This window comes from Myotis brandtii, unplaced genomic scaffold (genome assembly GCF_000412655.1).
Source record: "Myotis brandtii unplaced genomic scaffold, ASM41265v1 scaffold144, whole genome shotgun sequence".
Taxonomy (NCBI): domain Eukaryota; kingdom Metazoa; phylum Chordata; class Mammalia; order Chiroptera; family Vespertilionidae; genus Myotis; species Myotis brandtii.
In genome coordinates this window covers 1,312,115-1,327,623 of record NW_005355159.1, presented here as the reverse complement: position 1 = coordinate 1,327,623, position 15,509 = coordinate 1,312,115, and the positions used below count along the sequence as shown (strand labels likewise).

At 40.8% G+C, this 15,509-nt stretch overlaps 1 protein-coding gene across 1 annotated transcript in view; it reads right to left on the bottom strand.

Moving 5' to 3' along the window:
* KIAA0101 (KIAA0101 ortholog) overlaps positions 1–15,509 on the bottom strand; it is a 15,952-nt gene continuing 443 nt past the window's right edge. Inside the window, exons 2-4 of the mRNA XM_005861062.2 lie at positions 15,322–15,402; positions 10,536–10,698; positions 1–924 (exon numbers count right to left, since the gene is read on the bottom strand). Coding sequence (XP_005861124.1) covers positions 879–924; positions 10,536–10,698; positions 15,322–15,402 — 290 coding nt within the window. The 3' untranslated portion in view covers positions 1–878. The remainder of the gene's footprint in view (positions 925–10,535; positions 10,699–15,321; positions 15,403–15,509) is intronic.

Here is a 15,509-nt window from a genome sequence, read left to right as displayed (position 1 = left end):
TATTGTGAAAATAAGTATTCATTTATTAAAAACAAACTTCAGAAAAACATATCTGTTAAAACATGGTTAATTTTGACAACAGATGTCAGCAAAAAAAAATGTGATGAGGAAGCAAGAATTACTGTTACTAAGTTATATTATACCCACCTCTTCAATTATACCCCTGTTATCTTGAAAAATATAAAGGTAGCTCTAAGAACTTTAGACATAGCTCTGGGTTTATGGCATGTTTGCCTTTCATGATTTATTGATTTCCAGAGAGCACTATTTTATGATATCAAATCAAATGCATATTCTAAGAAAATTCTTCTCTTTTAATGTAGTCTATGAAATCTTCCTGCCTGAAACCCTCAGGATCAAATTGCCCTTACTTGTTTCTATGGAGAACACAGATAGCCATCAAATTTTTTCAACATTGGCCCCCATTCTTAAAAAGAATACAGGTGTGGTTTAATTAATACTGATTTTTTAAAATGTGCAGAAATCCAACTCTGCTTTTTAAATCAAATAAAAGGAACGAAAATAAAAATCCAATGCCAGTAAAAATGGCAGCAGTACAAAAATCTAAGCAAATCTCAAATACAGCAGATTTGTTGTATACAACATGCAATGATTTCTTTTAGCAAGAACAAGAAGCTTAATAACAGGTAAAAGAAACCAAATACTGCATTATATTGAATACTAAGGTAAATAACCATAATTATCTCATAAATCTTGCAATATCTTAACTAGTTGCTTTTGAATAACTATTTGTAACCCTCATTTTTAATTAAATGCCTATTCAACAAAGCTAACTGGAACAAATACATTTATGCAAATTTACATCCTAGAATACCAGAGTAAACAGGAGACATTAGTCAAGGAAGAATAAGAAAGTTTTATTCTTCTTCGTCATCTGTGTCATCAGGTGGCAAAGGATGTACTCTGTGGAAAGAACAGAGAACTTCAATAGTCAATATCAACTGGTTTTTTTTAAAAAAAATAGTTACAAACATATAAATCAGGAATATTAATTAACAGTGCAGTGGGTCTGGTCAAGTGACTGGAAATGAGAGAAAAATAAAACCGTTAATTGATAAACACCTACAAATTCCTAGTGCTAGACTTTAGGGGTGAGTTAATTAAATGTTTAACCAAATATAGCAGGGTAGGTTGATAATTCTGTATGGCCCTCGAATGATGTTATAAATATCCAAATGGCCCTTGGCAGAAAAAAGGTTCCCCACCCCTGTGCTAGGGCAACAAAATGTTTAACAATTTATTTTGTCCATTTATAGAATCAGTGTTTCTTCTTTAGGATATGTTGCCATTTTTATTTAAAAAAAGAAATATGTTTCTATAACATCTTATTTCAACATGTTAAATGGATAATAAAAGTGGAATAAAATCCTTCAGCAAGAACTTTGTGACAGTAAAAAGCAAATAATAATAATTAACAATCTATTGGAGCAGAGAAAAGTTATCATATTTGACTGTACATCCTTTTGAACAATATGAATCAAAAACGTAATCATGCCCTAGCTGGTTTGGCTCAGTGGATAGACTGTTGGCCTGCAGTCTGGAGGGTCTCGGGTTCGATTCCAGTCAAGGGCACGTGCTCAGGTTGTGGGCTCAATCCCCAGTAGGGGGCATGCAGGAGGCAGCCCATCAATGATTCTCATCATTGATGTTTCTATCTCTATCTCCTTCTCCCTTCCTCTCTAAAATCAATAAAAATATTTTTTAAAAACCCACATAATCATAAATCAGAATTTTTTAGAGTGGATGAAAATTTGTGAGATCTATCCTAAAATAATCAGCTTTCAATTTAGATCCAGTAAGCTGAATGGTCATAGAATTAGTGAAAGAAGAAAGCTAAAACAAAGGTATTTTGACTTGGTATGAAATTATCATTGACCCACCTATTAGATTACGGAGATGTCTTTATTTTATTTTCCTAGAAATTTAATAGTTAACAAATGAACACCATCATGAACAAAAGTTCCTTTTCACAAGGATTTGATTTACTTTTGGTATCATGGTTCTGTTCAGGTTTTAAGTAGCTGCTAGTCTTTCTTGATTCTGACTCTCCCCCATGTAACTAATGGGGATTATCCTGCCTTTGTGGGGGAAATAAAGCCATAGGAGATATCATATTCTAGATTATTAACTAGGGAGTTAATAGCAGAAGTCCTTTGATAAACTGATGGTTTGCTATTTACTATTAATAGTTACTCTATTGATTTACTATCAATAAATGGGTAATTACAACAAAGACCAATTTAAGAAAGAGGCTTGCAAAACAACAACCAAGAGGCTTGCCCTGGTTGGTGTGGCTTAGTTGGTTGGGCATCAACCTGTGCACCTTAAGAATACCAGTTTGGCCTAGCAGGTGTAACTCAGTGTTGAATGTCGACCTATGAACAAGGAAGTCACGGTTCCATTCCTGGTCAGGGTACCTGCCTGGTTGTGGGCTCAATCCCCATACCGGGCATGCGGGAGGCAGCCAATCAGTGATTCCCTCTCATCATTGATGTTTCTATGTCTCTCTCCCTCTCCCTTCCTCTCTGAAATAAAAAAAAATAAATATATTAAAAAAGAATATCAGTTTGATTCTCCATCAGGGCACATGCCCAGGTTGTGGGTATTGATCCCTGGTAGGGGGCATGCAGGAGGCAGCAAATCAACGTTTCACTTTTATATTGATGTTTCTCTGCCTCTCTTTCCTTTTCCCTTCCTCTCTCTAAAAAGTCAACTAATATTTTTTTTTGAAAAGGAGGCTAAAGGAATAATATAAACATCTTTTTTATACCATACATCAAAGTTTTTAATGAGAATATATGTGTAATCTTTCTCCATATGATAGAAAGCCTGTAATATAGGTTGTATTGCTATGATGATCAATGGTATAGCCATATTGGGCTGCATTACCAAATATTTTGTTTCCTTAATGGAAGTCACAAATAATTCAAAAGAATTGTAATTTATTCTAGAGCTGATAATGACTATTAGCTTGTTCATATTAGAATGAGAAAGTACAAGGAAGAATGGTTCCAGACAATGAGAGTGAACTAGAAGACACTTACAGGATCATTAAATCAAGTCTATTAAAAGGCTCTAACCAAAAATTTATCTCTTTGGTTGTTGATTTTTATTAAAACCAAAAATAATAATATTGCCAAAAAGTCTAAAATGTAGTTTCTACTCCAAAATTTGACATTCTTTTTAAATATCTCATAAGACAGTAAGAGCTTAGTAACCATTTACTAAATGACCTTATGAACAGTATTGAATAATTCTTAGAAATGTATATGCATAAACATCACTTTATGCGTCAAATACTTGTTTTGTTCTTTTTATAGGAGAACTTTTATTGATTTCAGAGAGGAAGGGAGAAGGAAAGAGAAACATCATTGATGAAAGAGAATCACTGATCAGCTGCCTCCTGCACGCCCAATAGGGGATCAAGTCCCCAGCCTGTGTCATGTGACCTCCACCTCCTGGTTCATAGATGGATGCTCAACCACTGAGCCATGCTGGCAGGGCTCAAATACTTTAATTGTTCTTCCAGCCATTTACTTTTATTTAATTGCTCTTCCAGCCATTTTATCTTTATTTTTGTGTTAAATGCAAATCAATTCCAAACACAATATACAATCCAAAACGGATGTACAGTGTTCAGATATAAGGCCAAAAAAAAAGTATTCACACACACAGATCTCATATAGCTTGAGATATTGATCTGGTTGTTCCTGTGTAGTTTTCTAAAGATGGCAAATATTTTGGGGGGAGATAGAAAAAGGTATAGGGAGGATAAATGATGATGGAAGGAGATTTGACTTGTGGTGGTAAACACAATACAATATACAGATGATATATTATAGAATTGTACACCTGAAAACTATATAATTTTATTAACCAATATCACCCCACTAAATTCAATAAAAATATGAAAAACAATAAAGATGGCCCTAGCTGGTTTGGCTCAGTGGATAGAGCATCAGCCTGCGGACTGAAGGGTCCTGGGTTCGATTCCAGTCAGGGGCACATGCCCAGGTTGCAGGCTTGATCCCCAGTAGGGGGCGTGCAGGAGACAGCCGATCAATGAGTCTCAACATTGATGTTTCTATCTCTCTCTCCCTCTTCCTTCCTCTCTGAAATCAATAAAGATATATTTAAAAAAATAAAAATAAAGATGGCAAATATTACTTTAAGTCTTACAGTGGTTCTCAAGTTGCTACTTTATAACTGTAATTTTGCTACTGTTATGAATTGTAATGTATATATCTGATATGCAGGATGTATTTTCATTGTTCGCAACCCACAGGTTGAGAACTGCTGGTTTAAGACTTAAGAGTACTATGGCCATGCTGGATTCTATAAAATCTAAGCATCAGTGTGTGACATGTGAACCAAACATTTCATGGAGTGTCTATTTCTAAAAAGGCTTTTGTATATCAAAGCAGTTATAAAAAAGTTTTAATTTCCAAAATCAAGTACACTTAGACCAGGTTCTAATAATCTAAAAACACTGACTGATAGAGAGTGTTCCAAAGGTAACTATTCTGATTCAAAAAGTTTTAAAAAATATTTACAGAAAGAGCACAAAAGAGTTGTAAATTGAATGCAGGCAAGTTGCCAATACATAAATATGTATTATTTATGTCTTCTTCATATAATCGCCTCTTAGTTTCAAGATTTGTCAAATATGCCTTCAAAACAGTTAAGTTTTTAAATTGTAAAAATTATTCAGCATATGCAGAAATTAAAAACAGTATTTTAACAATGTCAATGTACTTCCAATTTTCAAAATCAATGTAAGTGATTCAAGTTAGCTAAAAGAATAGGGAACTCCAGCCCAGATGGTCTGGCTCAGTGGTTGAATGTCCACCTATGAACCAGGAGGTCACAGTTACATTTCTGGTCAGGGCACATGCCCCGGTTGTGGGCTTGATCCCCAGTAAAGGATGTGCAGGAGGTAGCCATTTGATGAGTCTCTCTCATCATTCTATCTCTCTCTCCCTTCCTCTCTGAAATCAATAAAAAGATAATAAATAAAAAAAGAATATGGTACTTATATTGGGTGAGAATGTGACAGGAAATACCTGTCATTTGAATTTTAAGTGTATATCCAAGAATTACTCATTATTAGATTTGTAGTAGATTTGAATCCAGCATTGTCCTGGCACATGTCAATTACTACATAAAGTCAAACACAAAATCAAATACAAAAACCCCAGAGGAAAGAGTTAAGTTCCCAAGAAAATAGTGAAAATTTAACAATGTAAAAGTTTATGTGGAATATATCAACATTAAATTAGGACTGCAGATGCCCTGGCAGATGTGGCCCAGTTGGTTGGAGTGTCCTCCCATTCACTGAAAGGTGGCGGGTTCAATTCCTGATTAGGGCACATACCCAAGTTGTGGATTCGATCCCCTATTGGGGTGTGAATGGCAGGCAACCAATTGATGTTTCTCTCTCACATTGATGTTTTTCTCTCTCCCTCTCTGTAAAATCTCAGTAAAAAACATAAAAAATTAAAATTTAAAAACAAATTAGAACTGCTGAAATACAAAGAGTTTGTAGTAACACCTTTGGTTCCTTCCAATCCTATTAATAAAAGCCTAATATGCAAATTGTCCCCTCGGGCGGTCATTCGACCAGGAGTTTGACTGGGAGACCAGGAGTTCGACCGCAGTCTATGATGTACACTGACCACAAGGGGGTGGCGCAGAACATGGCGGGTGTTGGCAATGCGGCACTGGCAGCAGGCAGCAGTGGAGGCACTGCCGGCCCCAGTGGGCCCCAATGAGTGTGGGACCCCGGCGGGATGGTGGAGCAGTTGAGCAGGCAGCACCAGGCCAAGGTGGGTGCGAGCGGGGCCCAATCGCCCTGCCGATCACCCCTCAGACGGTGACCAGCAGCAGTGGGGGGGAGGGAGAGTAGGGGGGGACGGGGCCGCCAACTGGCTCCCAGGCACTGAGGGAGTGGGGCGAGGGGCCCAGCCCCAATCAATCGCCCTACAGATGGCGACCAGTGGCTGACAGGCCCTGATCACCTGATCAGGGCCGGGACCTGGGCTGGGATGGGGTACTGGGGGTGGGTGGAGGCGACCAACCTCCCGGTGCACCTGGGCGGGGGTGATGGGGACGGAGGTGCAGTGAAAATGCGGGGTGTCCACCGAGCTCGCTCTAGGAATCCCCCACCCCCCACCCCCTCGCCCTGCTCAGGTGCTGGGCGCCTGAGAGGAGCCCACCCCACACCCACACAGCCTCTTCTGGGTGAGCCAGGCCGCAGCTGCTGGGACTGCAGGGGCTGTCATGGGTTCGCACAGGAGCTGGTCTGCAAGGGCAACCAGGAGAGAGCGCGTTGCCCGTCTGGCTACTGTGTGGCGATGCTGGGCAGCCCAGAGGCTCACGCTGTGCCCTGGCCCGTGGCATCCGCTCACCGCATCTCCATGTGGGGACTCTGGTGCTGTGACTCAGGGGGACAGGGTGGGGGAGGGGGGCGGGGGGCCCAGGTGCTGCCCAGAGGTCAGCTGGGACCTGCCCTTCCACTCCAGACGTTCGCGCTTCAATAGCCAGCCAGGCCTAGGGAGACCGCACCCATGCACAAATTTTGTGCACCAGGCATCTAGTGTACACATAAATGAAATCATGGAAGCTTTTTATATTACCTAATCCTTTTACTGCCTCCTAGATTTAATGAAGCCAAGTAAAAACTGACTCTCCATTCCACAGTTCATCCTTTTTCTCTAGATCCAGGTGAAATTATTCTTCTTTTCAAAGTAAAGTTTTAGGTGTCCATACTTAAAACTTTTAAGCTACATTTTATCACAACATTAATTTTCTAAGTTGTCTCTTTGTTCTTGTACATGAAACTCCAGCAGATTTACTATTGGCATTCATTACATAGTCAAACCTGCAGATATTCTTTAAACCAGTCCAATATGAGATTCTCAATATTTTCTGCATTGGTAGATTAGTAATTAGTAGATTTGATGAAGACCTGTTTTTCCTTGTCACATTGTACTTCAAGATGCCATATGGATTGGGCTGTGGAATATGTGTTGGTGAACTGTAGATATTTTTTGGCCTGAGTCTCTTACAGGTAGAGATGTAGAAGCGCAAACAAGACCACAATGAGACTGGCTGATAACTTCAAGGCACATTTGGATAGCGTTGTGGGTTCAGGAGGTTCTGGTGTGCTGATCAAAGGAACTTCTGAATAAGTCTGCGTGGGTAGAAACAGCACCAGAAGCAGCAGCCCCAGACTGAGCCTGGCCACCATCCCCATGCCCATGGTGGTCACCACACCTTGGCTCAGGCCCGCCACTTGGTGTGCTGGAGGATCTTGGGCTCTTGAATGGTGCAGGGAAATAACTAGCAGGGTCTTAAATCAGGAGGCATCATAATGGCAGTGATGTGGCATGACCCGCCCACCACTGTCCTCACCACTGCCCACCCCCAATCAAATGATGTTTTCATAACAAAATATTTCAAAGTTATTTAGAGAGCTTAGACCCCTATCCTATACAATAAAAGGCTAATATGCAAATAGACCGAATGGCAGAATGACCGGTCGCTATGACGTGCACTGACCACCAGGGGGCAGATGCTCAATGCAGGAGTTGCCCCCTGGTGGTCAGTGCACTCCCATAGGGGGAGTGCTGATCAGCCAGAAGCCGGGCTCATGGCTGGCAAATGCAGTGGTGGTGGTGGGAGCCTCACCTGCCTCTGCAGCAGTGCTAAGGATGTCTGACTGATGGCTTAGGCCCAGAAGCCTAAGCCATCAGTCGGACATCCCCTGAGGGCTCCTGGACTGCGAGAGGGCATAGGCCGAGCTGAGGGATCCCCCAAGTGCAAGAATTTCATGCACGAGGCCTCTAGTCACTTATAAATCTATATTAAAGAAAGTTCCGTTGTCTTTTCTTCCAAGTGGCATTATTTATTTCCCTGATTCTATTTTTTTATTAAAAAATATATTTTTATTGATTTCAGAGAGGAAGGGAGAGGAAGAGAGAGATAGAAACATCACTGATGAGCCCAAGCTGATTTGGCTCAGTGGATAGTGCCTTGGCCTGTGGACCAAAGGGTCCCAGGTTCAATTCCAGTCAAGGGCAAGTTGCAAGCTCCTCCCCTGCCTGGGCCCTGATTGGAGGATGTGCAGGAGGCACCAATTGATGTGTCTCTCTCACATTGATATTTCTATCTTTCCCTTTCTCTACTCTCTCTACAAATCAAAGAAAAAATATCCTCTGGTGAGGATTAAAAAAGGAAAAAGAAACATCAGTGATGAGAGAGATCACTGATTGGCTGCCTCCTACATGCCCTACACTGGGGATCGTTCCCACAACCCGGGCATGTGCCCTGACCTGAAACTGTGACCTCCTGGTTCATAGGTGGATGCTCAACCACTGAGTCATGCTGGCAGGCTTTCCCCTGCTTCTTAAATTCATAGCACTTGTGAGACAACCTCACCCTCTGGATAAGCGAGCAGCAGGATGAAGAAGCAGGAGAAAGTAACTGAAGAGCCTTTGGACCCCTGGCCTTTCCTTCACCTACAACCCCCATCATCACCAATTCTTCATTGCTACAATCACAAAATATTTAGCGCTATATCTATCTGTATTGGCAGCACAGCTACTCAGATCTCCTCCCCTGCCTCCTGGGAAGCAGTTTCAAATAAATCTTCATTGCTGGATTGATGGTTGCTTTGAGCCCACAGGAGCATGCTTTTCAAATTATGGAGACAAGTGCATTCTGAGTGAGGCATTTTACTATGCCTCTTGATAGTTGTGAATTCCAGGTGAAAGCAATGGGGAAGTTTAAAAAAAAAGAATTAGCCAAAACAGGCTATAATGATATTTAAATAATCCATTTAAAGTGAGCTGATAGTGTTTTGTTAATAAGCAGTGTACATCTTGTACATGCAAAATTGAATTCACCCTCCCACCTCTTTCTTCATCGATTGGAAAACTGTTAAGGGAAGCTGATACAAAGAGAACACTTGCTCCTTTCTATCAGCTTTATAATAAACTGTTAACGTGAGGTTTCAGTAGCACCCTGTTATGCCTCTTTAAATTATGATGTGCACAAACCTTCTTTTCAACACAATGCATCTAAAGTTTTGATACTTGTAACTTTTGGGGGGCGGGAGGGCTGCAATTGTTTAAGAATCATGGATTTACTTGTTGTAATTTTGATTATTGTCTTTGTGTATCAGCCCATGTCAATCAAGATGGGTAATTATTGAAATGCCATACTTCTAAATTAAATGTTTTGGAATTCAATGGATAAATAAATGCTGCTTTGGGGATATTAAAAGAAAAAGAAAAAGCCCTGCGGACTTTTTGGCCTGTGGACTGAAGGGTCCCAGGTTCGATTCCAGCCAAGGGCACATGCCTGGGTTGCGGGCTCGATCCCCAGTAGGAGGTGTGCAGGTGCAGCCGATCAATGATTCGCTCATCATTGATGTTTCTAGCTCTCTCTCCCTCTCCCTTCCTCTCTAAAATCAATAAAATATATAAAAAAACAACAACAACAAAAAGTTAAAGTCAACATCATTTAAAAAAAAAGAAAGAAAAAGAAAAAAGAAAATTGGTAGCACTTAGTAAGTATGAGAGAGATTTTTACTCAGAGATGATTTCTATTGATATTTGGTATATTTTCATTCAGTATTGTTTATAATTGGTATACCAGACATTTGGTACTTTTGCAATAAAGATTGTACTTTTGCATCCAGAAATTTTGCTTAGCACTTATCATGAGCATTAACTTCCCACCCCATTAAAGCTTAAAAATCATGAGTTATCTTCCTAAAAAGTTTGCACACTGAATTCTGCATGTGTGCAGTTTTATTCCCACCTTGTTTTGAAGTGTTCTTTTCTATAATAATAAAAGCATAATATGCTAATTAGACCGGATGTCCTTCTGGACATCCTTCCTTCTGGATAAAGCCGCAGCAGGCAGGGGCTGGGGCCAAGGCCCTTGCATGAATTTCGTGCATCGGGCCTCTAGTGTACTAGTATTTATAGAGTAGTTGTAAAGAAAATACCCAATGGAGTTAATTTTGGTTGTTTCTAAGCGATGGGGTTTCTACATTTTCCAACTTTTCTACATTGGTTATATATTTCTTCTGGAGGTTGAACTAATGGTTTTTTAAGGGGCAGTATTAATGAAACTCAAACTAGATAAATCAACATGGAAATTGCTTTTTTGAAAAGACTATTGAAAACAGACAATAAAAATTAAAGACTAAATTAAAGACAATAAAAATTAAAGACAGGAAGTTCATAGTTAATAGTTAATAATGTAGCAGTCATCTTGATGTAAACTGATACTCTTTAAGTGACTGGAATGAGTAAACAGAATACCTTTCATTGATGTTTGAAATTTGGGAGTGACTTTTAATAAGAGATCAGCACAAGTTTTAAAAACCCTTTGGTTTGTATCTTAACTTCTCAAGGGGAAACTTAAAAGTTACTCAACATCCTATTGTTTTTTATTTTCAAAAATATCAATATTTTCTTATATTGCAGAATATAAAAACTTACTTTCTCTTTCCTTTTCCTAAACCACTGCTTCCTGCCTCTTCAGGAATCCGATTCTCTTTATCAGAATCTTTAGGGGACAGTCTGAAGAATTCTCCAATTCCTTTTTGCCATTTGGGAGTTGGGCGCACACAAACTGGATTCCCTCCTGCATACTTATTTTCAGCTGTAAAATATAAACAGATGGAACTAAATAAGAACTAAGAATACAATAGCTGTTTCTTAGAGGGAAACAATTTTTTAACATCAACTCTAAAGGTTATTAAATGGTATTACATCCATCTTAAAATGAAGAACTGGAAAATGTGACAAAATAAAGTTGTATTCCGTTAATAGTACATTATATAGTACAGTATTGTAGTATAATGTATAATTCTTTATCATCATTATCCTTTAGCCCAGGAAAATAGCGTTAATGGAATTTTTACAACTGGAAAATATTTTTCATATTTTATCTACAAGACCGATTCGAAGAGCCTTGTGTACTGTCATGATAAAGTTTGACCCACTTTTTCCTAATATAAGGTAGCATCATGTACCATAAATTGCCAATTTTTAAAAATTTTTATTATTTGTTGACTGATTTTATAGAAAGAGGGAGAGGAAAAGAAGGAGAGGGAGAGAGTTGTTCTTCCGTCCATCCATGCATTCATTAGTTGATTTCTATATGTGACCTGACCTGCGAACCCGCAACCTGGGCATATCGGGAGGACACTCTAACCAACTGAGCTACTGGGCAAGGCTAAACTGACAAACTTTTACTTAATAAGGTCATCTAGTTAAAGCAAATATAGAAGGCTAAATAAGTAGTGTATAGCAGTGAACATTTCCACATAAATATGTTCCACTTTTCAAAGCATTTGGCTCCTTTTTAGTTCATAGGGTAAATCCAATTCCTGATTATTTAAAACAGTAATATAAAGGGAAAATTTATATCCTTTTTACAAAGTAATGATTAGAATACTAAGAAGAGCAAATTATTAAGTTACTACATATATCCTTTGCTTACAACACATTTGTCACAAACTCTAGCTGTTAAAAAAACTGATAAAAGTATTCCTATATATACTATCTAAAGTTCTATGGTTTTTACTTTTTAAAAAGTACAAATGGCCTTTAAAAAAGAGTGATCCTTTGATTGATAACTTTCTTGAAGGAAACTTAATGAGAATGCTTTCATTACTAGAAAGTATAACAGCAGCGGATAGTTCAGCAGAGAATTCAAACCCAGCTCTGCAGATTTAGATGTGTGACCTTTACCAAAGTATGTAACCTGAGCTTAAATTTCCTCATTTTTAAAATAAGGATATTACCAATTTCACAGTTGATTATTGATTAAAAATAGAGATCTGTAAAATACGTTAATAGGTGCATCTCTCCAACACAAGTTCATTAAGGGCCTACTCAGTTGTGCTTCAACAGTGGGTCAATGTGTCCCTGTGTGTAAATTAGTGTAGTGATACAGGGTACAAGATATTCTCCATAAATTCATCTATTTCCAAAAATTTTGACGTATTATTCCTTTTTATCTAAAGGGATTGAAATAGTAAATATTTTCTTTTTTTTTTAAATATATTTTATTGATTTTTTTACATAGAAGAAGGGAGAGGGATAGAGTCAGAAACATCGATGAGAGAGATCGATCAGCTGCCTCCTGCACGCCCCCCACTGGGGATGTGCCCGCAACCAAGGTACATGCCCTCGACCGGAATCGAACCCGGGACCCTTCAGTCCGCAGGCCGACGCTCTATCCACTGAGCCAAACCGGCTACGGCAATATATTTTCTAATAAAATGTTTAGAATAGGGGGAAGTTTGAGTTAACATAAAAACCCATGAAGTCCTGCCCTAGCTAGTTTGGCTCAGTGGATAGAGCGTTGGCCTGCAGAATGAAGGGTCATCCCAGGTTCGATTCCAGTCAAGGGCACATGCCAGGGTTTCGGGCTCAGTCCCCAGAATGGGGAGTGCGGGAGGCAGCTGGTCCATGATTTGCTCTCATCATTGATGTTCTCTCTCCCTTCCTCTCTGAAATTTACAAAAAGCAACAACCATGAAGTCCTTAACAGTGCTTCCTTGTTCCTAACTAGACCTTGTGGAATTAATCTTCCTTACCGCTCAATTTCCTACCAAAAGGAATGAGGCATCAGATGGCAGGGTATTTTCTCAACCTATCCTTGCACAGGAGCAGTGTGAAGCTATTTCCTTGACCGGGTTTTCATTGCTACTACCCAAAGGCAGTATCAGAAGCTGTAAAGTTGGGAAACACTCCAAAAAACAAAAGAGGGGTGGAGAGGGAGAAAAACGTGCAGGAATGAAAACAAAATGTTCACACTAAGAAGACAATGTTAGCCCTGAAGGTTTGGCTCAGTGGATGGAGCATCGGCCTGCAGACTCATGGGTCCCAGGTTCAATTCTGGTCAAGGGCATGTACCTTGGTTGCGGGCACATACCCAGTGGGGAGTGTGCAGGAGGCAGCTGATCGATGTTTCTAACTCTCTATCCCTCTCCCTTCCTCTCTGTAAAAAATCAATAAAATATATATAAAAAAAGAAGACAATGTGATTAGTACTGTCAACTGTCATCCTAAATCTTAATCTAGTAAAGGGATGCTTACATAATCTCTTATAAGAAAAAGCCATTGTGCCCTGGCTGGTGTGGCTCAGTTGATTGAGCATTGACCAAAAGGTGGTGGGTTCGATTCTGGTCAGGGCACATAATCTAGGTTGTGGTTAGATCCCTGGTCTGGGCACCAGGGGAGGCAATCAATCAATGTTTCTCTCTCACATCCATATTTCTGTCTCCCTTCTTCTCACTTAAAAAACAAAAATCAATTAGCCTAGCAGGCGTAGCTCAGTGGTTGAGTGTCAACCTGTGAACCAGGAGGTCACAGTTCAATTATTGGTCAGGGCATATGTCCAGGTTGCAGGCTCGATCCCAGTGTGGGGCATGCAGGAGATAGCCGATCAATGATTCTCTCATCATCAATGTTTCTCTCTCTCTCTCCCTCTCCTTTACTCTCTGAAATCAATAAAAAATCTATACTAATAAAAACCTAGGTGGCCCTCGCGTGCACGATGTCATCACAAGACGGCCACGCGCACAGTGGAGGCGGAGCCCAGCAGCTGCTCTGCGCGGTGAGGCCTGGGGGTCCTGCGGTTCTGCGTGGCATGGAGAAGGCCAGTTCCGGCGGAGAAGGCAGGTTCCAGTAAAGGAGGGCAGTTGTGGATGATCAGGCCAGTAGGGGAGGGCAGTTGGGGGTGATTGGCTGGTAGGGGAGGGCAGTTGGGGGCGATCAGGCTAGCAGGGGAGCAGTTAGGGGATGATCAGGCTGGCAGGCAGAAGCAGTTAGGGGCAATCAGACAGGCAGGCAGGCAAGCGGTTACGAGCCAGCGGTCCTGGATTGTGAGAGGGATGTCCAACTGCCAGTTTAGGCCTGATACCTGTGGGGTCCCAGATTGGAGAGGGTGCAGGCTGGGCTGAGGGACACCCCCACCCCCGTGCACGAATTTCATGCAAAGGGCCACTAGCCTATATAATAAAAGCCTAAGGGACGTAAAGGCAGAACAACTAGAACGACTGGTCGCTATGATGCACACTGACCACCAGGGGGCAGACGCTCAACACAGGAGCTGCCCCCTAGTAGTCAGTGCAGAAGCTAGGCTCATGGCTGGCGAGTGCAGCAGTGGTTGTGGGAGCCTCTCCCGTGGCAGCGCTAAGAAGCAGCAAGCCAAGTGGTAAGGAGCGAGGAGTCCCAGACTGCAAGAGGGCACAGGCTGGGCTGAGGCCCCCCCCCCCCCCACCCCCAGTGCACAAATTTCGTGCACCGGGACTCTAGTATATATATTTTAAGTCACTTAAAAAATTTAATAGCCCAGCAGCTGTGACTCGGTGAATTGAGCATTGACCTCTGAACCAGGAGGTCACTGTTCGATTCTGGTATGGGCACATGTGTGGGGGGGTGTGCAGGCTCCATTCTCAGTAAAGAGCAAGCAGGAGGCAGCTAATCAATGATGTTTCTCTCTCATTGATGCTTCTCTCTCTCTCTCTCTCTCTCTCAAACCAATAAAAAGATATTTAAAATCAATTTTAATAAAAAATGGCATTTGTTGCCCTAACCGGTTTGGCTTAGTGGATAGAGCATTGGCCTGCGGACTGAAGGGTCCCAGGTTCGATTCCGGTCAAGGGCATGTACCTTGGCTGCGGGCACATGCCCAGTGGGAGGGTGTGCATGAGGCAGCTGGTCGATGTTTCTCCCTCATCGATGTTTCTAACTCTCTATCGCTCTCCCTTCCCCTCTGTAAAAAATCAATAAAATATATATATATATATATATATATATATATATATATATATATATATATATATATATATATATATATATATATATATATATATATATATATATATATATATATATATATATATATATATATATAAATGGCATTTGTCAAAAATAAATAAATAAAATTAAAAAATGGCATTTGTCAATATTAAAACAACACACTAAACCAGAAAAAATAGGTTTGAAGACAAATAGTATTTATCCCTAACATCGAGGCTTGAGATTCTTTTCCCCTCCTCTGCACCAACTCTCCAAGACACCGAAGCCCCCTCATTATATCATAGGACAAGGAAGAAATTCGGGCATGAGGATCTCGGGAAAATAAATTCCACGATGGGTAAGGGTGCTTGCAGATCAGGGAAATGTGGTACCAAGGGGAGAATTGTGGTGCCAGGTCTGATCCCCTTTTGAGAGGGTTCCTCCAGGCACTTGCAGGCGCGCTTCTTACCTTTCCTAGAAGAAGGCGAAGTGAAATTAGCAGCAGAGGTGGAGGAACCCAGCACCTTCCTGGGGGCTCGAGCAGCCACCACTGCGGAAAGAGGCAGAGGAGGGCGTTTAGAAGGGGGCAGTAAGGTTCCGACACTGAGCCCCAAGCTCCACAGTCCCAGACGCAAGCTCTCGGAGAGCCCCAGGGGA